The sequence below is a fragment of the Chiloscyllium plagiosum genome, unplaced genomic scaffold (assembly GCF_037043375.1).
Source record: "Chiloscyllium plagiosum isolate Xiang-an unplaced genomic scaffold, Cpla_swu_hap1 HiC_scaffold_17, whole genome shotgun sequence".
Classification (NCBI taxonomy): domain Eukaryota; kingdom Metazoa; phylum Chordata; class Chondrichthyes; order Orectolobiformes; family Hemiscylliidae; genus Chiloscyllium; species Chiloscyllium plagiosum.
Window position 1 is genome coordinate 21,236,658 of NW_028270155.1, and position 24,439 is coordinate 21,261,096.

The window sequence follows — 24,439 nt, forward strand, 5'->3', positions numbered from 1 at the left end:
CCCTTCTTTATTATAGAGTACTTTCATAAGTCTTACAATTTCCACAGTTGTAAAACATGAGATGGCCTTAAGGACAGTGAGTTTCACCCTAAAGTATTTAAGAACACACATGAAAAAAATCTCACATGACTTTGAGTTCATGAATCAGAATCAGCAGCATTAAGAAGTTACAAATCAATTGGTACCTGTTGTTGGAGGATATTGAATTCAGACAAGTGGCAACTCCATTGTTATGCCATTATTTGGGGATTCACCCTCCGTGGACACTGCCTGACCTGCAGATACTGGCTTTCTTTTTTGCTTTTATCTCAGATTTCCAGCAAATAATTAGTTTGATTTTGTATTTGGGAGTTTATGCTTGAAAAAGGACTTGAGTGCCATTCAGTGAGCACTTACATTAGATTAGTTTAGATTTTATTGTCACGTGCAAGGGTACAGTGGAAAGTGTAGAGTCACTGTCTTAGAACCCCATAGTTAGAATTGAAAACAAGGAGCAGAAATTAAAGAAACAGAAACTGAAGGAAAAGAAAATGTCCAGATCATCCACGATGCCTCCGTGAGTCTTGACTGGGCTCACCAATGCCACCTTGCATTGGACACACCAATGCTGCAACCTTCATCGTCAATGCCACTGCCTCAAGTCCTGCCACCCACACCAGACCCACTATCGAAGTTGCCACGCTGCAACACCATCACTTGCCATTGCATCCACTTCACTGATGCCACCGCCATCTTGGAATCAACTAAGTATCAGAGTCCACAACCCTCCTGCACAAATGTGAGAGTGAAACCCTTTGAACCAGCAGTGACATCAGAGCTGCTACCATCACCTTGAGTCCACCAACATCGTCCGGCGCCACCTCTTCCTGCTAGGCCTGCATTTGCTACTGCTGCCAATGCCATCAGTTCCACTGCAGCTGAGCTCCCACAGGTCAAAAAGCAAGGGAGAACTGCAGAGAAAAGAAAAGCGGAAAGAAAAAGAAGAAAAGAAAGGAATTGACAATTGTGTGGAAGAAAGTAGCAGACAAGCAGGAGTCAAATGCTGCTACCCCATTGCCACCATCTTTCAATATGTGTCTGTATCTGACAGAGAGACCAACCACATCTTCCTCTTCTAAAGCCATTCTACTTTGTCCTATTGGCTGGGATTGCACTCTCCAGTTTCATTTTTCTCTCCCTAATGACAGTCAGAGACATGTGTGCCATGGAATGCCTCCATGCTCTCACATCATTGTCTCTTGTGTGCCGTGAGGAACAAATCTTAGCAATCATCTACATGTAGCCACACACCAGAAGACAAGTCCCCACCCACATACCCTCTACCAACAGATTCAATTCTATTTGGTAGGGGAAAGGGAGCAGGGGGTCAGTATCCACACAGGAGGGAAAATGAATCCCACAGTGCACATACCATGTTGGCTGCTGCTAAGGTCTTAATTAGCAATGATATGGAGGCATCAGTCTTGGATTAGGGTAGATGAAGTCAGAAATCATACAACACCAGGTTATAGTCCAACAGGTTTATTTGAAATCACAAGCTTTCAGGGCGTAGCCCCTTCATCACATGAAGTGAGAGAGAACCACGCAGACATATAATTTATAGGCAGAGATCTCAAAGATCATAGAAATGGTATGAGTGGAATGTCAAATATTAAGGTTCTTCAGGTGATCAAAAGTGTCAATAATTGAATAACAAGCGAAGGGATGACTTATAATCTGATTAAAATAGGCAGAGAGATAATTATAATAAAAAATATAGGGTAGTGCTGGGGACAAACCAAATGATGAGAATACCACGATAGGTATAAGAGTCACAACGTAAGTACTGGGTGACAAAGGATACTCTATTGGTCATATCCTGTGCATGTCTTCTGAGGAGGTCATTGTGGTTTTTCATTGTGGCACATCGGAACTGACAATCGATGAGTTGAGCATCATATCCCATTTTTATGAAGGCATCCTTCAAAGTTTTCAGGTGTCTGTCGCGTTCCTCCTCATCTGAACAGATTCAGAGTATATATAGGTTTTGTCTTTAGGGGATGGTTTGTTTAATATGTTTAGAGTGGAATCTAGAGAAGTGCAGCATCATGAGGTTATCTGTGGACTGACAGCAGAATGAGGTACTGAGGTGTCTGCTCTTGGTGGAGACACATGTTTCCAAGAATGAGACTGATTCTGAAGAGAAGTCTATGGTAAGTCTGAATGTGAGACGAAACTTGTTGGGATCAGTTTGTAGTTGTTTCAGTGATTCCTCACCATCAGCCCAGCTTCCTTCCCTGGAGAGGCAAGACTACGCCATGTTCTTCACAGCCTTCAACATGTCATCAACCATCTCACTAAGATCTTCCCTATGGTTCCACTTCTTACCTTAAACACATAATCTCTCGCAGCAAACTACCCAGCCTTCAGGGCAACATTGACGACAACACCACACAACCCTGGTAAAAACAATGACTGCAGATGCTGGAAACCAGATTCTGGATCAGTGGTGCTGGAAGAGCACAGCAATTCAGGCAGCATCCGAGGACAGGCAAAATCGACGTTTTGGGCAAAAGCCCTTCATCAGGAATAAAGGCAGAGAGCCTGAAGCGTGGAGAGATAAGCTAGAGGAGGGTGGGGGTGGGGATAGAGTAGCATAGAGTACAATAGGTCAGTGGGGAAGGAGATGAAGGTGATAGGTCAGGGAGGAGAGCGTGGAGTGGATAGGTGGAAAAGGAGCTGGGCAGGTCGGACAAGTCCGGACAAGTCAGGGGATCGTGTTGCCCAAGGTTAGAAACCAGGATGAGGTGGGGGAAGGGGAAATGAGGAAACTGTTGAAATCCACATTGATGCCCTGGGGTTGAAGTGTTCCGAGGCGGAAGATGAGGTGTTCTTCTTCCATGCGTCTGGTGGTGAGGGAGCGGCGGTGGAGGAGGCCCAGCACCTCCATGTCCTCGGCAGAGTGGGAGGGGGAGTTGAAATGTTGAGCCACGGGGCGATTTGGTTGATTGGTGCGGGTGTCTCGGAGATGTTCCCTAAAGCGCTCTGCTAGGAGGCGCCCAGTCTCCCCAATGTAGAGGAGACCGCATCGGGAGCAACGGATACAATAAATGATATTAGTGGATGTGCAGGTAAAACTTTGATGGATGTGGAAGGCTCCTTTAGGGCCTTGGATGGAGGTGAGGGAGGAGGTGTGGGCACAGGTTTTACAGTTCCTGCGGTGGCAGGGGAAAGTGCCAGGATGGGAGGGTGGGTCGTAGGGGGGCGTGGACCTGACCAGGTAGTCACGGAGGGAACGGTCTTTGCGGAAGGCGGAGAGGGGTGGGGAGGGAAATATATCCCTGGTGGTGGGGTCTGTTTGGAGGTGGCGGAAATGTCGGCGGATGATTTGGTTTATGCGAAGGTTGGTAGGGTGGAAGGTGAGCACCAGGGGCGTTCTGTCCTTGTTGCGGTTGGAGGGGTTGGGTCTGAGGGCGGAGGTGCGGGATGTGGACGAGATGCGTTGGAGGGCATCTTTAACCACGTGGGAAGGGAAATTGCGGTCTCTAAAGAAGGAGGCCATCTGGTGTGTTCTATGGTGGAACTGCTCCTCCTGGGAGCAGATACGGCGGAGGCGGAGGAATTGGGAATACGGGATGGCATTTTTGCGAGAGGTAGGGTGGGAAGAGGTGTAATCCAGGTAGCTGTGGGAGTCGGTGGGTTTGTAGAAAATGTCAGTGTCAAGTCGGTCGTCACTGATGGAGATGGAGAGGTCCAGGAAGGGGAGGGAGGTGTCAGAGATGGTCCAGGTAAATTTAAGGTCAGGGTGGAATGTGTTGGTGAAGTTGATGAATTGCTCAACCTCCTCGCGGGAGCACGAGGTGGCGCCAATGCAGTCATCAATGTAGCGGAGGAAGAGGTGGGGAGTGGTGCCGGTGTAATTACGGAAGATCAACTGCTCTACGTAGCCAACAAAGAGACAGGCATAGCTGGGGCCCATACGTGTGCCCATGGCTACCCCTTTGGTCTGGAGGAAGTGGGAGGATTCAAAGGAGAAATTGTAAAGGGTGAGGACCAGTTCGGCCAAACCAATGAGAGTGTCGGTGGAGGGGTACTGTTGGGAACGTCTGGAGAGGAAAAAACGGAGGGCTTGGAGGCCCTGGTCATGGGGGATGGAGGTGTAGAGGGATTGGATATCCATGGTGAAGATGAGGCATTGGGGGCCGGGGAAACGGAAGTCTTGGAGGAGGTGGAGGGCGTGGGTTGTGTCTCGAACGTATGTGGGGAGTTCCTGGACTAGGGGGGAATAGGACAGTGTCGAGGTAGGTAGAGATGAGTTCAGTGGGGCAGGAGCATGCTGAGACAATGGGTCGGTCAGGGTGGTCAGGCTTGTGGATCTTGGGAAGGAGGTAGAACCGGGCAGTGCCAGGGCAACCTCCGCAAGACATGTCAGATCATCTACATGGACACTATCATCACATGTTGGAATACCACCCATCAGGTACATGACAGATATTCATGTGACTCGCCCAATGTTGTCTATCTCATACGTTGCGGGTAAGGATGCCCTGAGGCATGGTACATTGGCAAAACAAAGCAGACGCTATGATAATGGATGAATGGACACCATACAACAATTGCCAGACAGGAATGTTCACTCCCAGTCGGGTAACACTTCAGAGGTCAAGGACATTCAGCTTCTGATCTTTGGTAAGAGTCCTCCAAGACGGCCTTTGAGATACACAACAATGCAGAAATGCCGAGCAAAAACCAATAGCCAAGTATGGTACCCATTAAGATGGCCTCAACCATGATCTTGGGTTCATATCATGTTACATGTGAATTCACCACACCGTTCTGCATCTGTAAAATCTTCCTTACGGTTTTGACATCATCGCCTCAATAAATTGTTATGATCTCTCAACCTTTTTCCAGTTTTGGATTACTGATTACTTTGGTTAGACCCTCGGCATGCAACTCTTATACCTAACATGTTATTCCAGTCATTTGGTTTGTCTCTGGCACCACCTTATTTTTAATTTATTGTAATTATTGCTCTGCCTCATTTAATCAGATTATAGGTCATCCCTTCACTTGTTATTCAGCTGTCGACACTTTATTCACCCCATCCAACACTCACCCCATCCAAATGTCCTTTACCTCTGATGCTTACCCAAAGATCAGAAACTGAAACTCCTTGACCTCTGAAGTGTTACCCGACTGGGAGTGAACATTCCTGTCTGGCAATTGTGCGGTGTCCATTCATCCGTTGCTGTAGCATCTGCTTTGTCTCGACAATCACCTGCAGATACTTATTATCAGACATGCCACTCACACCATTTGTATGATCCTTTGATCTCTCTGCCCTTGATCTCTATGCCTTGTAGATTCTGGGTCTGTCTGCTTCTCTCTCACTTCACCTGATGAAGGGGCTATGATCTGAAAGCATGTGATTTCAAATAAACCTGCCAGACTATTACCTGGTGTTGTGTGACTTCTGACTTAAATAGCAGTGTGTGAGAGAAAAAGAGTGATACTAGACTCAAAACATTAATCTGTTTCTCTCTCTACAGTTGCTCCCCGACCTGCAGAGCTTCTCCAACACGTTCTCTTTTTATCTCAGCTCGCCAGCATTTTAATTTTATTTTATTAATCAAGCATCTCTAAAGTTTAAAAAAAAAATGCAGATGGCACTTTCGAGTTTGGAACTAGAAAAACAGATGTCCAGAAACTGACTCATAAGTTCAGAAAAGAGATTAATGCTTAAACACTACAGCACTTAAACATCTTGAGATGATGGCATTGAGCAGATCTTATCCATCCTTCATAAGCTTTTACATCTAATTCAACAGTCTGTCACGACTACACTGTTAAGAGTCCTGCAAGCAGTTCTGCTTGTTTTATTATAGAAAGCATGGGTATTGGAGATGGTGCAGAGAATATTTCCAAGTATAATACCAGCAATGCATATCATAAAAGAACTGACTTGGTAGATCTCTTTCCTTCTGAGAGAAAAGAATGTTCAGGGTGATCTAATTAAGGTCATTAAAGCTATGAAAGCTTCCAACAGAGTGGATACAAAGAGAATGTTTCCTAGCTGGAAGAGTGCCATTAGATGTCACCAAAATGGGATAGCTACTAAGAAATTCCACAGGAAATTCAGGGAGAAAACAACTTAACCTAATGAGTGGATAAAGGAGAAACAAAACAAGCATTTGGAGGAGATGGGAAAAAATAGTTATGATGCTGATTTGGATGAGCAAAGATAGAAAAAGACTCAAGTGGAGCAAGAGCTGTCAGTGCCAAGTTTCTGTTTATACTTCTTTCACCATCCTATGTAAACGTTAAGAACCAATAAACAGAAGCATTTAATTCCCTAAAAAAAAACTCTCAGGATATTACACTTGAATTGCAAGCAGCAGTTACTAAGTGATTAATCTTTAAATCCAGACAACCTCAAGTCATTTCAACATGATCGGTGAACTGAAGTGGGAACAGAGTGAGACAAACTTCCAAGATGAGAATTTGTCTGCAGCAACCAATCTAGAGTGGAAAGGGAAGGGACAACTTGAGTCATTCAATTTAAATTGAACTAGATAAGAATATAAGTTTAGTTTGTATTTATATTAAACAAGTAATAACAGGAACATATGAGCAGGCGACATTGAAAGATGCTTCCTTCAGTTTGAATTAACTTGGACAAAGATATCTGCAGAAGTGCCACCAACTGTAATGACTTAAATTCAAGGTCTGGGAACTGGACTTTGATTTATCAGAGAGTGCATAAGTTTTTTGGAATTAGAATTTGAAGAGTAAATGTTGTATTGTTTCATGAGAATCAGACATTGCTAAAAACAGAAATGCTAACTGTTCAAGAATTCAGAACAACATGAAAGGACATACTATCGAAGAAATGTCTGAAGCAAATTATCCTCTCCAAGGCAGAAGTATTGCTTTTAAGGAAAGAAAGCATGATATTTAACTTGCTTCACTGCAACAAAACTGAATCTCAGGTGGCTGTATAACAGATGACAGATATACTGGAGATTTTACACCATTGCCCAACATGAATTTCGAATCCTAGGATTCTTGGCTGGATCACTAAATCATTCACATTTGTATTTATTTTATTTGTCCTCCAAGCGAGTATTGCTGGAAAAACCAGCATTCATACCAAATCCTAATTGTCCTTGAGGATGTGATGGCAATGGTGAGTTGTCTACGCCAAATGCCTGAGTCGCTGTTTATCTGGAAACACATATAGGTCAGACGAGATAAAGGTCGCAGATTTCCACTGAGAAGGGCATTTGCAAACTAGATGGGTTCTTACAAAAAAAAAAGTGGTTTCGTGGAACATTATAAAGAGTCTACTGTACTCCAGACTAAATAATGGTATAGTAGGTTTGAATTCATGTCAACCAGAACATTAATCTGAGCCCTTGGATTATTGCTCCAGAAATACTACTGTTATACTACTTTCTGCGTATATTAAAAATGTGAATTGGATGATGAATTACCAATTCAGATCAATGCAGCAATAACACGGAAGTTGATAAAGGATTGCTCACATCCTTTCCTGTTCTGATTAAAGGTCAGACATGATTTGTTTTCTCACAAGTGCAAGACAGGAAAGTAAGTTAAGGGTCTTTCTGTGGTATGTGGCAATCTCGCGGCCTGGCATGGCCTCGGTGTGGACTTCCTGTCTCTAGATGATTCATCAAAGCATGGTCCCACTGTGGCTAAGCACTTAAGAAAGACTGACATATCTGAATTTTCAGCTTTACTTCTTTATTTCCTACTTAGAATGAAGAGAGTCTGCAATGTGTAACTTTTAACCTTTATTTGTATGTTTCACGCTATACTATAATCACTGCATTGTTTAACTTTTAATTCTGTTCTATCTTTCCACCTTGTACTTAAGATTCTGTACCTAGGAACTTATGCCTATGATGGCACTTTGTGCAGTGGCATTATGCACATTTCACTGTACTCCTGTACTTTTTTACTTGAGTACACGAGACCATAAAATGAAATCATAACAAAAAGGCAGAAACAATCAGGTGGCCAGATGTTCAAAAGCAAAACTTCAGCAAGGGGAGTTTCCATAATTGTGAAGTGGTTTTCACAGATTTAAATGTTGGTTAAATCCAGATTGTATACCCAACCAGAGGAGTGAATCAGAAAGGATTATAAAGCCCAGGAAGAGACCAAAGGGCAGATATCAGGGAGATGATCTATGCATTGTCGAAAACTGGGAGCTCTTTAAGGCAATATCTAAACAGAACAAAATTAACGAACTGGATTCTTGGAAAAGGATGATGAAGGAAATAATGTAGGAGAAGGATTAGTTACAAAGAACTGCAGCAAATAAGATCAGTTAAAATGAGAAAGTGTACAAATTATTAATTTAAAAATGATACCATACAAAAAATGTTGGTTAAAGAAGGAAGAAGCAGTAAAACTGGTGAAATGAAACATATTAGTCCCAGTTATCATTCTTACTTAAAAATGGAGACTAGTATAAGCAGTATGTCCACTTCCAAGTATTACCTTTCTACTATATTTCATTTCTGTATAATTTGCAAGCAGGAAAAAAATGTTTTTTTTCATCTGTGCAAAAGTCTAAGATTATATATGATGTGTATATGTATGTTTGTGTAAATCTGCCTGGAAATAAATGTACAAGTGTATGCTTCTTTATAGTTATGCCTAAGTACTTCTTTGGAAAATCCAGATAGGGCAATTAATATGTTCACATTTCAGGAGCAAAACTTTCCAAACTCACCTCTCCGAGTCCATAATTTGCATTGATAATCATCCTGCCCGAGTGCCCTGTGACAGGATTGCATGTAAACAACACACCTGCAATGTCATTAATGGAAATAATATTAGAAATAAACATAGTGCATGTTAAACTTTAATCTTGTTGTTAGATTCTTCTCTCTCTCTCTTGTTTTAAAGTTTTACACCTCCGCATTCCATGAAGAAAAAAGCACATATGTGTAAATCCTCTAAATAAAACAACATTTGCTCATGTCTAAATGGAATGCATATATTATCAATGGGTAATGATTTTCACCAGTTGCTTTGTTTGTGTCATTGAAAATAGTGAGAGTTTCTCCTTTGCTTTTCCCAGAGAAGTAGCAAAAAGTGTATAGCTATTAAGGGCGAGGAGATAAAAGCTTCATGATTAATGAATGATAGTGCTAATGCATAGAGACCTGAGAATCTCTCTCCTTCCATATCTTAATATTCATTCCCATCATTGAAACTGAATGGTGGATCACTTTGGGCAGTTAGGAAGTGTGTTACACATCTCAGAATTCTTAGCATCTGACCTGCTCATGTAGCCAAAGCATTTATAGGGCTGGTTCAGTTGAGTCTCTGGACAATGATAAGTCCAAGAATGATGGTCTTCTGGGATTCAGCAATGATAATACCATTGACTATCAAGGAGAGACGATTCTCTCTCTTGTTGGAATTGATCATTTCCTGGTACTTGTGTGGCACGAATGTAACTCGCTATCGATCAGCTGATCCTGGTGATCACTACATTTAGACATGGAGTGCTTCAATATCTGAGGAGTTGTGAATGGTGCTGAACATTGCACAATCATCAGTGAACAACCCCACTTATGATCTTATGGTGAAGGGAAGCTCATTGATGAAGCAGCTGAAAATGGTTGGGCACCATCCCCAGGAACTCCTGTAAAAGTATTATGCATCTGAGGTGACTGATTTCCAACAACCATAACCATTTTCTTTTGTGTCAGGTATTACTCCAAACAGTGGAAATTCTACCTCCCTCCTTGCCTCCATTCCCTATGATTCTAATTTTGCTCAGGCTCCTTAATGCCACACTCGGTCAAATGCTCCTCTGATGCCAAATACAGTCACTCTCAGCCCCCCTCAGCTGTTTTGTCCTTGTTTGATCCACGGCTGTAATGAGGTCAGGAGCTGACTGGCTTTGACAGAACTCAAACTGAGTGGCAACAAACCAATTACTGGTGAGCAATTATTGCACACATGCAATACACAAAATCATTTCTAGCATATAAACAAATGATCTGTATTAAGCTGAGAATCATTGTTCAAACAGCAGAAGCAGTACCCAGGGAAGGATCCTAAGTTTACATGGTCAAATATAGAAGTGAATGTGAAAATATTGAGCACTATGTTACTGTATTCTAAAAAAAAAGTAAGTGTTTAAGTTCATTTGGAAGTGTCGGACATAGCCTTGCAGTGAGATGTCACTACTTTGCAGAAAGAGGGTCAGGCTAAATTCATCTTGTTATCTTATGTTGTTCAGACTGAATAGCTTGCTGGCTAGCATTTGATACAGTAAGGTGCATTTAGACAGATGAAGACCTCGTGTAAAAGAAGCACATTTTCTTTCCACAGGATAGAAAGGGGAAACCTCACCTGCTGCCTGGGCTGGCACCATCTGTTGGATCACCACCCCCATGCCCGATGCCACTGGTTGCCCCCTTTGATGGCGATACTGAACAGCTTGGAAGGAATAAAGGGAGGCCCAGCATTTCTGAACAGCATCACAAACCTGGGGAAATGAAAAGAAATCACATAAATCATTTAACAAATGGCACAAATATATTGGTGATGTAATAATTGTTCAGCGATGCAATTTACAAAGCTAGACCATATTTTACATATTTTAAAAGTGAAAAATCTAAGTCAAGGTCTCATGCAGTAGACCATAATTAAGGAATGAAAGAGGTGGTGGAAACTGTGCTAAAATCCTTTAAAAGTACTTTACACTTGCAAAAGATTACTTCATAAAACCCAATAGGTTATTATGAAGTACAATCGCTGTTATACTGAAATAACAAGAACAGTATACTTCACACAATCAGGAACGGGAGGTCATATCTGGAGTGAGACAGCCTGAGTCATTCCAGCTGTGCAATCCTGTATCAGCAAAAGTCAAGAGGGATAAAAGTTTTTTTTAATCAGGTTGACCTGACACCAGCGAAGTTCTACAGGGATCAGTGCAGGGACCACAGCAGTTTACAATATGCATGAATGACTTGGAGGAAGGAAGTGAATGCACTGTGGCTAAATATGCAGATGGCATAAAGGTTGGTGGCAAGACAAGTTGCAAGAGCGTAGCTGTAGTGATTGTAGCGAGGTCGGCCTGGTAGAGCTCAGTGAATAGGAGTTCCCTGATTGTGATTGTTAACCTGATCCAATCAGGGAACCCTGGCTGACAGATTTAAACAGGAGTGTCAGACATTCTGTTCACTCTGAGAGCTGGCTCTGAGGAAACCGGACCAGTGTCAAGTACCATGCACGTGTAAATTGGTGATGGGATACTAGCCTCTATGGAGCTATTTCAGTAGCTACATCCATGGTGCTGCTGAGAAGAGAGTTCCAAGATTTTAGCCCACATTGATGCCCTGGGGTTGAAGTGTTCCGAGGCGGAAGATGAGGCATTCTTCCTCCAGGCGTCGGGTGGTGAGGGAGCGGCGGTGAAGGAGGCCCATCAGAGTTTTACCCGCACATCCACCAATATCATTTATTGTATCCGTTGCTCCCGATGCGGTCTCCTCTACATTGGGGAGACTGGACGCCTCCTAGCAGAGCGCTTTAGGGAACATCTCTGGGACACCCGCACCAATCAACCACACCGCCCTGTGGCCCAACATTTCAACTCCCCTCTCACTCTGCTGAAGACATGGAGGTCCTGGGCCTCCTTCACCGCCGCTCCCTCACCACCCGACACCTGGAGGAAGAACGCCTCATCTTCTGCCTCGGAACACTTCAACCCCAGGGCATCAATGTGGACTTCAACAGTTTCCTCATTTCCCCTTCTCCCACCTCACCCCAGTTCCAAACTTCCAGCTCAACATTGTCCCCATGACCTGTCCTATCTACCTATCTTCTTTTCCACCTACCCACTCCACCCTCCTCCCTAACCTATCACCTTCATCCCCTCCCCCACTCACCTATTGTACTCTATGCTACTTTCTCCTCACCCCCACCCTCCTCTCATTTATCTCTCCACCCTTCAGGTACTCTGCCAATATTCCTGATGAAGGGTTTTTGCCGCAACCTCGATTTTACTGCTCCTTGGATGCTGCCTGAACTGCTGTGCTTTTCCAGCACCACTAATCCAGAATCTGGTTTTCAGCATCTCAGTCATTGTTTTTACCGAGTTCTAAGATGTTAACCCAGCAACGTTAAAGGAATAGCGATAATACTTCCAAGTCAGGACGGTGTGTGGCTTGGATGAGAATTTGTAGATGATGTTATTCCCATCCATCTTCTGACACTATCCTTCCACTGGAAGTGGTCACTGATTTGGAAGGTGCTATTAAATGAGCCTTGATGAGTTACTGTAGAGCATCTTGTAGATGAAACACATGGCTGCTATAGTGCACCGGTGATGGAGGGAGTGAATGTTTAACGTGACAGACAGAGTGAAAAGTCAGTGAGTTGCTTTGTCCTGGATGGTATCAAGCTGTCTTCAGAGTTGGTGAAGAAGTATTTAAAAGGTTTGCTGAGTTCTGGTGAATAGTAATTTTAAGAAATGCTGGTGGGATTCTGGGATGCTATTGCCATTGAATGCCATGGGGAGGTGATTAAAATTCTCTCTTGATGGAGATGGTCATTGCCTGGCACTCTGTGGCACAAGTATTGCTTGTGACTTCTCAGGCCAAGCCCGAGCATCATCTTGTTGCACACAGACATGCTTCAGCAACCAGGAATCACAAATGATGCTGAGCATTCTGCAATCACCATGGAGTAGAAATCCTCACTTCTGAGTGTGAGAGAAATACAAAGCTATTGATGAAGCAGCTGAAGATGGTTGGGCCTGGGATACTAGCTTAAGGAAAACATGCAGTGATGTGCTAGAACTGAGGTGACTGACCTTCACCAACCACAGCTACCATACTTTGTGTTAAGTATGACTCCAACCAATGGAAAGTATTCCCTGATTTCTATTAACTCCAGTTATTCTAATGCTCCTTGATGGCATTCTCAACATAAAGCTGTGTTGATGATTTGGGCTTATTGTCACCTCAACCCTGTGGTTCAGACCTTTTGACAATGTTTGGACAGCAGTTATAATGAGATCACATGCTACGTAGCCTGTTAGAACCCATACTAAGCATTAGTGAGTAGCCTATTGTTGCTAAGTGGAGAAAGTGAGGGCTGCAGATGCTGGAGATCAGCATCTGATTCCTGAAGAAGGGCTTATGCCTGAAACGTCGATTCTCCTGTTCCTTGGATGCTGCCTGACCTGCTGCGCTTTTCCAGCAACACATTTTCAGCTATTGTTGCTAAGTACCACTTGCTAGTACTGCTGGCAACATCTTCTATCCCACAGCTGATGATCAGAATACGGCAATCATTGGATTGAGTCAATAGATGGCTTCCAGCATCTCTAAGCAATCAATGGATTAATTTGACTTGTATTGCTTTTTTGTGGGCAGAACATATTGAGGTATTTTTTTCACATTGATGGGGAGGTACCACTGTCGTAACCATTCTGGAAAGGTTTGCCTACAGGGGCATTTAGCTCTGGAGCACATGCCTTCACGATTAATGCCAGATTGTTGTCAGGACTTTCTAGCCTTTGCTGTATGTCATGTTTTCAGCTGTTTCTCATATCACATGGAGGGAACAGAATTGGTTGAAGACTGATATCTGTGATGCTTGGGTGTTCGGGAGGAAGCAAAGATGGTTCATCCATTTGGCATTTTTGATTAAAAATGGTTGTGAAAGCTTTAGCCTTGTCTATTGTTCTGATGTGCAGGACCACCCCATCTTTAGATACGGTGACATTACTGCAGCCTCTTCCTCCAGTGAGTTGTTTATCTGTCCACTACCATTCATGACTGGCTGTGACAGGACTGCAGAGTTTAGATCTGATTCATTATTAATGAGATCACTTTGTCCCATCACACGCTGCTTCTACTGGTTGGCTTGCAAATAGTCCTGTGTTGTGACTTCACCGCCAGATTAACTGCCAAATTAACACCGTTGCAATGTTATTTCTCATCAATTCAAATGATTGAGGCAAGTCTGAATCATAAATTAACTGCAAAATGTAATTCTTTTTCATACTTATTGTTACTCTGTTAGGTATTTGCCAGCCATTTTCTCATTCTTTGTACCTCTTCAAAGCCTTTAACTCCCAGTTCAGTGCTGAGTTGCCCAGCAGCAGATGTGCCCTCTGTGTCCTCCCCAATTGCACTGGACCTGATGGCCAACCGCTCCTCTGCTTCAAGCAACCTCAGCTCCGTCAGCTGTTCACGAATGGCACATTCTATCTCTGGAGACAGTTCAGTTCTCTTGAACAATTCAACACATCTGAGTAAAAATTAAAAGGCAGGTTCATATGCCGAAAACTAAACTCAACTTATAGTGTTTTGTTCAGTTGACAAAAGAAAAGGTGTAAGATTTTCTTTTTTTAAAAAAATAAGCCTCCACATTAATCAATTTCCCTTGTAGAACTTTGGAAATTTGTTTTCCACTTTGTATTTGATTCTGGCTGCTTACCCTCATTAATTGACTTGTCATGCTGCAACATTCCACAACAACATTAGGAAAAGTGATTGCTAGTCTTTAGGGGAACTAAGCCCTGACTTTATTCTGAGGATACCATCCATCATGTTGTGTGACAATATCACCATTCTAAATGGGACAAAGTACAAATAAATCTAGCAGCTCAAAATGAAGCATCCATGAGGTACTACGGACTGTCAGTTGGGACAGAATTGTATTCTATACAATCAATAACCTCATGATCTGACATACTGATACTTTATTTTTACAACAAACCACGTAGTCAACCCTCGGTCAATGGAAGTACAGGACAACATGCACCAGTTATGCCTAAATATGAGGTGCCAATCTGGTGAAGTTGCAATAAATAGTAGGTGAAGTCACCACAATCCCAGAGAATTGTTCTCTCACCAGTGAGAGACAACTAACAATGTGTGTAATCTGAGGGTCACCTCACAGCAGGTGAAATTGAGAAGGTAAGACCTTCATGGTGATGTCAGCCAGTCGCAGGAATTGAACTTGTTGGTATTGCTCTACACTCTACTGCTGGCAGCACCTTCCCACAAATTTTGAGGCAGATCAAGGTTTGGCTCATCACGGCTGTGTCAAAGCCAATAGATTCTTGCCTTGTCACTGACACCCACATCCCGTTGAATGATAAATAAAACTACTTACCTTAATCGTTGTGTAGGTTATTTGTAAGGGGGTTACCATAATTTGACCACTGAATTGGAATTTCAGAACGATCAAAGCTGATGAATGTCATTGAAGAGATATTAACTTCTACAGGAATTTCTGATGGAACTTGATTAAAGGGCTGTGTCTCCTGTGCATGCCAGTCAAAAATATGGCAGTGCCAAAGCAAGCACAATAAATATGAGGCAAACAGTGTGGTGCTGGAAAAGCACAGCAGGTCAGGCAGCATCCAAGGATGCAGGAGAGTAAGCATAAGCCCTTCATCAGGAATAAGCTAAAGGGACAGGATGACGTCACTGGCCAGGGTTTCGATTATCAAGGGGATGACGATTAACGGAAATGTGCAGAAATGTAGAGTTGAAGTTAAAATCAGATCTGCAATGAGCTTATTGGCCAAGAGACGAAGGACACAGTGCACTACCAGTTGGGCAGCATCCAAGGAGCAGGAGAATCGATATTTTGGGCATAAGCCCTGCATCAGGAAACGTCGATTCTCCTGCTCCTCGAATGCTGCCTGAGTTGCTGTGCTTTTCCAGCATCACACTCTCGCCTCTGATGTCCAGCATCTGCAGTTGTCACTTTCTCCTCGAAGGACTGAGTGGCCTACTCTTGTTTCTTACTCACATGCGCATTTTGTACATGTGCACTGCTAATGTTTTCAGCGAGTCAGCAGACAGTTTCTTGAAGAAACAAGAGCTGAGTGCACAACTTTAAATGTGAGTAGATTCAAATATTTCCCAACATTTATCCCTAGTCCACCTTAAAAATAGGCTTGGTCTTTGGGTGACAGCACAGGTGGTCAGCTGGCACTATATTAAAAATCTTGCATACGTGGGTATTTTCTATCAATCTTTTTTATTGTCTTTAATTCTAATGGGAACTGCCTATGTAACACAGTCATCAGTGATAAAGACAGATTGCTTTAGGTTTGCTAAAGATGCAGCCTGAAAAGTTTATACAAGTCATCACTCTATAACTGTGGACTTAGGATTTATGTGGAATTGTGAAACTGTGTCTGCCTTATCAGCTGCTGGTTGTATAGGATTGTGGACAACCAATCCTGTTTAATCCTGAGCAAATTTTCCATCTCCATCACAAAACTTATATGTCAGCCCAGGACCTGCTTGGACCGTCACATCTGTCTCTTTGTTAGATTTAAACTTAATTATTCTCCTGCATTTTAAGTTGGCACTGCATCCTTCACCCTTATTAAAGTAAGCTCATCCAAAGCAGTACTCCCTGCCTCCTTACCCTCACAAAGTCCAACTGACCCATATGTATGTAGTCAGTCACCTACATTAGTTCCCATCTAAACAGCTCCTTACATTTGAAGCATTAATCATTACATTTTCATGGCTTCTTCTAATCTTTATAACCTACAAACATTTGATCTGGAGACCATCACAACACTAAGACGACACTGGTCTCCTTCACAATGCTGTCACATCTCTGTACTTTTCCCACTGCTGATATATCAGACTCACTTTATTCATAATGGCTCTGTTCTTATAAAATCTGCAAATTACAAATACAATATCATAGTAAATGAGTTGTTATATGATAAATTCTGTCAGAGGAAAGTATTTTTAATTGAGATTACCTTTCACACAGTTCATGAAGGTTTCCATTCTTATTTCCATTGCTAAAATTCAGAAAGAGCATCATTAAAAATAAGGAAGTGATCACAGCTGACAGAATTCTAACATGTTGCAAATCAATGTGTGGTTGATTCTAAAGTGCAATTAGAATTGCATCAATCTAATGCTGAAACTGAAGTTGGATTTTTCCAATCAGATTATATTGCTTCAAGTAACAGAATGACAGTACCAGACTGCGTAGTTCAGCTCTGCTACTGCTTGCTGAAGGCAGTTGTTCTTTTTCATGTGATGTTCCAGGGCTGCAATTGTGACACAGAGTCCTATAGGCACAAAAAACTGACAGACAAATAAAAAGCAGGATATTAACTTATTGGGAATGAAATAATATTATTTATCACTTTAATTCAATTACATTATTGTTCCTATTGCAGCTATTTGTACAACATAAAGATATAGCTGTTCTTGTTGACCTTGGCTGCACTCTAACACTACGAAAGAGCACAAAGGCATTCAAGCTGTGCAATTCGGTCCTTTAGTTATATCTACCTATGCCAAATAGACAAAAGGACAAAGGCTAAATAGCAATTATACTTGGAATGGATCCAGGAAGTTCTCTCACCAATTTGGGATAAGGATTTTAACTTCCTGGAATATGAGTTGCAATACAAAGTGCCCTGTCATCAGGGTCTCCAGTATCACAAGGTGTCTGGAGATTGTACATTGTGTTCCAAAGTTCACCAGCGGATTTGCACTAATTAGCCAGATAAAATGGCTCAACACACACTGTTTATTCATTTATATCCCAGAGAAATTCTACTGGCAAGTTCAAGATTACTTGGCTCTTTCAGAGTCAGCACTGAGAACACAGGATTACCACAAGTATAAGTTTTTAGCTTTGCATACATGCATTATTATTTTGACATCTTCATGGATTGTTCAGGATTGATGAACTAGTGTTACAACGAAGTTGTGTTCTTCCAATTTATTTCTCTGAAATGTTGCCATTTAGAGTAAGTTTGTTAATCTACTAAAGTTAATTACCCCAGTGGGTGGAATCTGCCAACATAAGTTGAAGCTCATAAAGTTGAAATTTCAAACCCTATTCCAGAAACTTGAGTACCAAATTCTAAGCTGATTCTACAGTGCGGTGCAGTGCTAAGGGAGGTGCAGTGTCAGAGTTACCATCTTTTGTGCATGATTTGGAGGTGCCAATGTTGGACTGGGGTGTACAAAGTTAAAATTCACACATCAGGTTCTCGTCCAACAGGTTTATTTGGAAGCACTAGCTTTCAGAGCACTGCTCCTTCATCAGGTCGTTGTGAAGTATAAGATAGTAAGACACCAAACTTATAGTAAAGCTTTTGCTATAAATCCTGTGTCTTACAATCTTATACTCCACAACCACCTGATGAAAGAGCAGTGTTCAGAAAGCTAGTGCTTCCAAATAAACCTGTTGGACTATAACCTGGTGTTGTGTGATTTTTATTTTTTGTGCAGGAATTATTAAAAAGGCACAGTCTGCTCTCTCAGGTAAAACGTCTCATAGTATTATTTGAAGGAAGGTATGCGTTAACCAAGATGTCTTGGTCAATGTCTCTCCCTCAATTCACAGCATAAGAATGGATTATCTCATCAGTAACACATTATGTTTGTGTTGTGTTATGTTTTAAAGTTAGTACTCCATTAATGGACATGCTCATGATATTATCACTGCGTCATAACACGTGTCATGCGAGTATACACTGCTTAAATTCCACCTTAATTTGGTAATGTTAGTGTAAGTATGCTCCTCTGTGATGGAAATGTGTTGCTGGAGAAGCGCAGCAGGTCAGGCAGCATCTAGGGAACAGGAGAATCGACGTTTCGGGCATTAGCCCTTCTTCAGGACTAATATGCTCCTTCTTCTATGCTCCTCTGTGGCCAAATAGGTTAACATAAGCACAGACACTAAAGTGCCTATGATGGGAATGTTTTTACATAACAGGAGATACAATTTAACAGGAGATGCAATAGATATTTAAGTCTTTCTTACAATAAGGCAAAGAATGATTGATCCAATATCAAAGCATTAAATTTTTATGAGCCAACTTAACACCTAATGGTGACAAAAATGCTTCAAGCAGAAAAATCATGAAGGCACAATACTGTACATGGTCAAAAGCATACAGATTCACTATTCAATATAGAGACAATTATACCTAAACATTTCTTTAAAGTCAGGGAACTAATTTTTCTTCACTACTTTGAGACAATATAGCAAAAATTGTACTCACATATACTAGTTGCATGCACAAAATAGACATGTGCTCTATAGTGTCTATAAATATACTGACCAAAGGTTAACATGATAGGTTACATATTACATACTATGCTGCTGAGTTTATATGTCAAGTGCCATTGCAACAGGGTATCCCCATGAAAGCTTTTGCTTTCTAAAGAACTATAGTATTGCTGTGCAGCAGATATTCACTTGATTTTTTTAAAATTGCATAGAAAATCAAAAAAACTGAGAAGTATACAAAGGAATCAACTATTTCAGATTAGTTAGCAGATCTATCTATCTCCTGAAACACTGAAGGTGGAGAGACAGGTGAGGATGAACACAATGACATATCCTCTTATCTCTCTCTCACACTGCAGCAAGGATTAAGTTAAGATTGGGAAATGCTTTCTACAGTGAAATCTGCTCATTGAAGATTGTCAAAGAAATGCAAGCCAAATTCAGGACCTACTACAACTGAAAGAGGACCATAATTGGTAACAAGCATAGTTTTGTGTGGGCATCCTTTGGATAAGCAGTCCATCTGACATTTAGAGTCTCAAGATATGTGATTAGCAAAGCACTTGAACACCATCTCTGCAAATCACACATCTTGCAGCCTTGAAAACATGTCACCAAGTGTTGCTAAGTCAAAGTATTAGAATGTCACAACTAATAGGATTGTAGGTGTACGTACGCCACAAGGACTAAAGCGGTTCAGGATGGCAACCCACCATCACCTTCTCAAGGGCAATAATGGATGGACACAAATATTGGTCTTTCTAGTGATCTCATGAACATTTTTTAAAATTGATCTAGAAGATCAGCAAATGCTGCCAAAAGGGAGGAAAGCATCAGGCATGTATGGAAGGGTAGCTCATTCAAAATTCAAATAGCCAGCACCTGTTAAAGTACCTCAGGAATTCACCAGCTTTATTTTACACCAAGTTAAGTCCCTCCATTCTGAAGCATATTCAAGGTATCCTTTTCAAATATTTGAAAATCCTTTATAATCCACAACTGGCCTTTCACGGTCAAATTCACAAGATAGAAAAATAATGTGGGAGCCAAGTAATGTTAACATTAAAGATATAAAGAACCATGTGCAGGAGGTTAATAGTAAATTAATAGAAATATTGGCAATGTACGTGCACACCATAATTTCATTTCTGAATGCTAGCTTAATTAAAAATGGGCAGATCTGGTTAAGTTCTTGTAGCTGATGAAGGTCAGTAAATGACATGAACTGCACCAACTTCTATTCATTTTCCAGATGTACAGAGTACGCGGCACAAATGGAAATGACATCAAGAAAACTACTTCTGATGAATTCTCGTCATGAGTAGCCTCCTACCTTTTCAACAAAACATTTGAGAACGGATTTTGTAATGTTAACAATGAGGCTTTTGTGGTAACCCAGCATTATTGAACAAGCAAAAGTATAATTCCCAAGAATTTCCATACGCTCAAAGTAATAAGTAGAAAAACATAGTCAGTTTGTCCATGAGTTTCTGATTTGCACATTCAGACCTAGAAAATTAGCCAAGTAAGTTATTCTGACAGAATCTCCATAAGTGCTCACTGACTAATTAACATATGTAGACTCCTGCTTTGCAAAACTTCCAATTATTATAACTATTTAAAAGGTGTATCATTCCTGACAATCTCTGCTAGTCAGCATTGCAAAACGCAGCTCCTAACATTTTAACTTGGGTCAAACAGCTATTGTATTTACACACACTGACAAAAAGTACAGACAATACCCGAGACACGGCATGTTTGCTTTCTTTCAACCCACCTGGTTCCTATAGCAGTTCTGCATTTGCATTAGCTGTGCCAACTGGGCTCCTTTACTGCCCACCACTGCAGCACATTGGCATGTCTTATCAGAGAGTGCCAACACCAGCTTGGAGCATGTTGGTACTACAGGTTCCTGTAATCTTCTAAATGGTATAAAGTCTGGAGCCTGCCGACCACTCTCATTTCTAAACAAAGGGAAAGGAAATCCATTATTTTCTTAACATTAAAAGAAAATATTTTGGTAACTATATTGATTAGCATTTCACAAAAAAAATCTACCTGTAATGAAATTCCATTATGCCCCAGCCACGAACTGTTAAATTCAGACGGTAATATGCCATGCACTCATGGATTCTACTTTCCCAAGTTAGTCCCCCATACATCACAGGGGAGGCATCCTTATCAATTGATATTTGCAGGTGAAATAACTGGCCTTCTATAGTGGGAATAATTGCAAACATTATAAACCTGATGATACCCGAAACACACATATATATTCTAATAAAAAGCATCAATCAAAATTTGTAACCATTGAAGAGGGAGAAAGGTTGCAACAGCTTCTCATCTTTATCTTTCATCAGAACAAACTCAAGAATGACAAACATCAAATCAATAACAACTTATAGAGTCAGAGACATACAGCATGGAAACAGACCCTTCAATCCAATTTATCCAGGCTAACCAGATATCCTAAATTAATCTAATCCCATTTGCCAACATTTGGCCCATATCCCTCTAAATCCTTTCTATTCATATACCCATCCAGATGCCTTTTAAATGTTGTAATTGTACTAGCCTCTGTCACTTCCTCTGGCAGCTCATTCCATACATGCACCACCTTCTGTGTGAAAATGTTGCCCCTTAGGTCTTTTTTAAATCTTTCCCCTCTCACCCTAAACTAATGACCTCTAGTTTTGGACTCCCCTACCCCACGAAAAAAAGACCTTAGCTATTAACCCTATTTATGCCATTTAAAATTTTTTAAATCTCTATAAGGTCACCCTCAACCTCTGACACTCTCGGGAAAATATCCCCAGCCTGTTTAACCTCTCCCAATAACTCAAACCCTTCAACCGTGGCAGCATCCTTGTAAACTTTTTTTGAATTCTTGCAAGTTTCACAATATTCTTCCTATAGCAGGGAGACCAGAATTGAATACAGTATTCTCACAAAAGAATAAGACATTGGTTGTTGGGCAAGTCAACTCTGATTGACCAAGGCAGTGCAAAGGAGAGACCATTGGGGAACCTTGGGAAATTAAAAAATATGAAGGACTTGAACATATTCATTTACCGAGAATAGGTTCCTGCAAATGAATTATGTCACTTGCAGAAATTATAAAAAGAACCAGATGATTAACATGAATGATTATTTCAAATGGATTGTGAGCACTGTTATTAGCACACCTGGGACTGATCCATAAATCTTTCCCAATCAAGCAAGAGACACTGTGCTTTGGGTTTGCAAGTGGTTGATGATGATCTGACTATTGTTAGATACAAAGCCCAATTGAATTTACTAGTTGATATGTTCCATTAACTCACCTGCTGTAAAGCTGACTCTGTACAGGTCAGCAATGATCCCATCATCAGCAATGTCAGCTAAAGAGGCATCAGACCAGTCAATCCCAACCTTCTTCCCATTTGGAAACATCACATAACCTATATTCATACTGAAAGAACACAATGAAATAGTTAGAAAATTGAACAAGTTTAAGTTCCTGCTAATGCTTTTTGATATTAAAGGAACTATACAAATTGAACTATTTTTATTATGCTGATCTTTATGTTGTTGAAGGAACAGACAAAGGAATTTCATAACTGGAACCATATAATCCCTATCATGCAAATACAGGCTGTTGAGTGCATCAAGTGTGCATCCCACCCAAACCTGACATTTACCCAGTTAGCCTGCACAACACAGGGCAATTTAGCATGGCCAATCCACCCATCCTGAACATCTTTGGATTGTGGGAGGAAACCCACACAAACACAGGAAGAATGTACAAACTCCACACAGTCACTAGAGACTGGAATCAAATTTGGGTCCCTTGCACTGTGAGGCAGCAATGCTAACCACTGAGCCACTGTGCCGCTCCAGATGAAGAAGGGTTCAGCTGGGATTTAAATGTTGATTACTACTTTAGTTAAAAATCTCACAACACCAGGTTATAGGCCAAAAGCTCTATTTGGAAGCACTAGCTTTCAGAGCATTGCTCCTTCATCAGGTGGTTTGGTGTATAAGATAGTAGGACAAAGAATTTATAGCAAAAGTTTACAGTGTAATGTAACTGAAATTATATATTGAAAAAATATCTGGATTGTTTGTTAAGTCTCTCATCTTTTAGAATGGGCAGGTTGGTTTCAGTTCTTTGATATATAAATTCCAGAACTTTCTTAAAGTTACATTCTCAAGTGAACTTTAACAATAGGTGCCATGTTGACCCAGATAATGCATTGAAGAAGTGAGGTGCCTTGTGTGAGGCTGTCTGTGCCCCAATGTTTAGATTGATTCTAATCTAAAAAAGGGATTTAGAGAATCTTACATGGATTCATGCAGTTTTTGAGCAAAATAAAATGTAATTCTGTAAGTTCAAATTCACCCCACAAACTTATATGTGTGCGTGTGCGCGTATGTGTGTGTGTGTGTGTGTGCAGGGGGTTTGAGTGCCGGTGAGTGTGTGCATGTATGTAAGTGTGAGTGTAAAGGGGTATAAGTCTGTGAGAGGGTGCGTGTGTGTGTGAATGTAAGAGGATATGTGTGAGGGTATGAGAGAGGGTCTGCGTGAGTGTATGGGTCTGTAGGAGAGTGTATATTTAGAACATAGGACATTACAGCACAGTACAGGCCCTTCGGTCCTCGATGTTGCGCCGCCCTGTCATACTAATCTGAAGCCCATTCCACCTACACTATTCCATGTACTTCCATATGCCTGTCCAATGACAACTTAAATGCACTTAAACTTGGCGATTCTACTACCGTTGCAGGCAAAGCATTCCATACCCTTACTACGCTCTGAGTAAAGAAACTACCTCTGACATCTGTCTTATACCTATCTCCTCTCACTGTAAAGTTGTGTCCCTTCGTGTGTGCCATCCCCATATTTGGAAAAAGTCTCTCCCTGTCCCCCTATCTAACCCTCTGATTAACCAGTATGTCTCTATGAAGTCACCTCTCAATTTTCTTCTCTCTAACGAGAACAGCCTCAAGGCCCTCAGCCTTTTCTCGTAAGACATTCCTACCATACCAGGCAACATCCTAGTAAATCTTCTCTGCACCTTTTCCAAAGCTTCCACATCCTTCTTATAATGCGGTGACCAGAACTGTACACAATACTCCAAGTGTGGCCGTATCAGAGCTTTGTACAGCTGTAGCATAACCTCCTGATTCCGGAACTCAACCCTCTCAATCTGGTTGGCAACTTTCAGAGATCTGTCTACTTGGACACCGAGATCTCTCTGCTCGCCTGCACTCCCAAGAATCTTACCATTAGCCCAGTACTTTGCATTCCGATTACTCCGGCCAAAGTGTATCACCTCACACTTGTCCACATTAAACTCCATTACATGTGGGAACGCTTCCCATCATGTACGTGGTA

At 41.5% G+C, this 24,439-nt stretch overlaps 1 protein-coding gene across 3 annotated transcripts in view; it reads right to left on the minus strand.

Moving 5' to 3' along the window:
* LOC122558251 (uncharacterized) overlaps window positions 1-24,439 on the minus strand; it is a 183,007-nt gene that overhangs the window by 61,243 nt on the left and 97,325 nt on the right. For all 3 annotated transcript variants that reach the window (XM_087995736.1, XM_043706624.2, XM_087995734.1), the window contains exons 9-16: window positions 22,386-22,513; window positions 21,121-21,277; window positions 20,840-21,026; window positions 17,011-17,117; window positions 16,784-16,825; window positions 14,097-14,292; window positions 10,381-10,516; window positions 8,744-8,820 (exon numbers count right to left, since the gene is read on the minus strand). In XM_087995736.1, coding sequence (XP_087851862.1) covers window positions 8,744-8,820; window positions 10,381-10,516; window positions 14,097-14,292; window positions 16,784-16,825; window positions 17,011-17,117; window positions 20,840-21,026; window positions 21,121-21,277; window positions 22,386-22,513 — 1,030 coding nt within the window. The remainder of the gene's footprint in view (window positions 1-8,743; window positions 8,821-10,380; window positions 10,517-14,096; window positions 14,293-16,783; window positions 16,826-17,010; window positions 17,118-20,839; window positions 21,027-21,120; window positions 21,278-22,385; window positions 22,514-24,439) is intronic.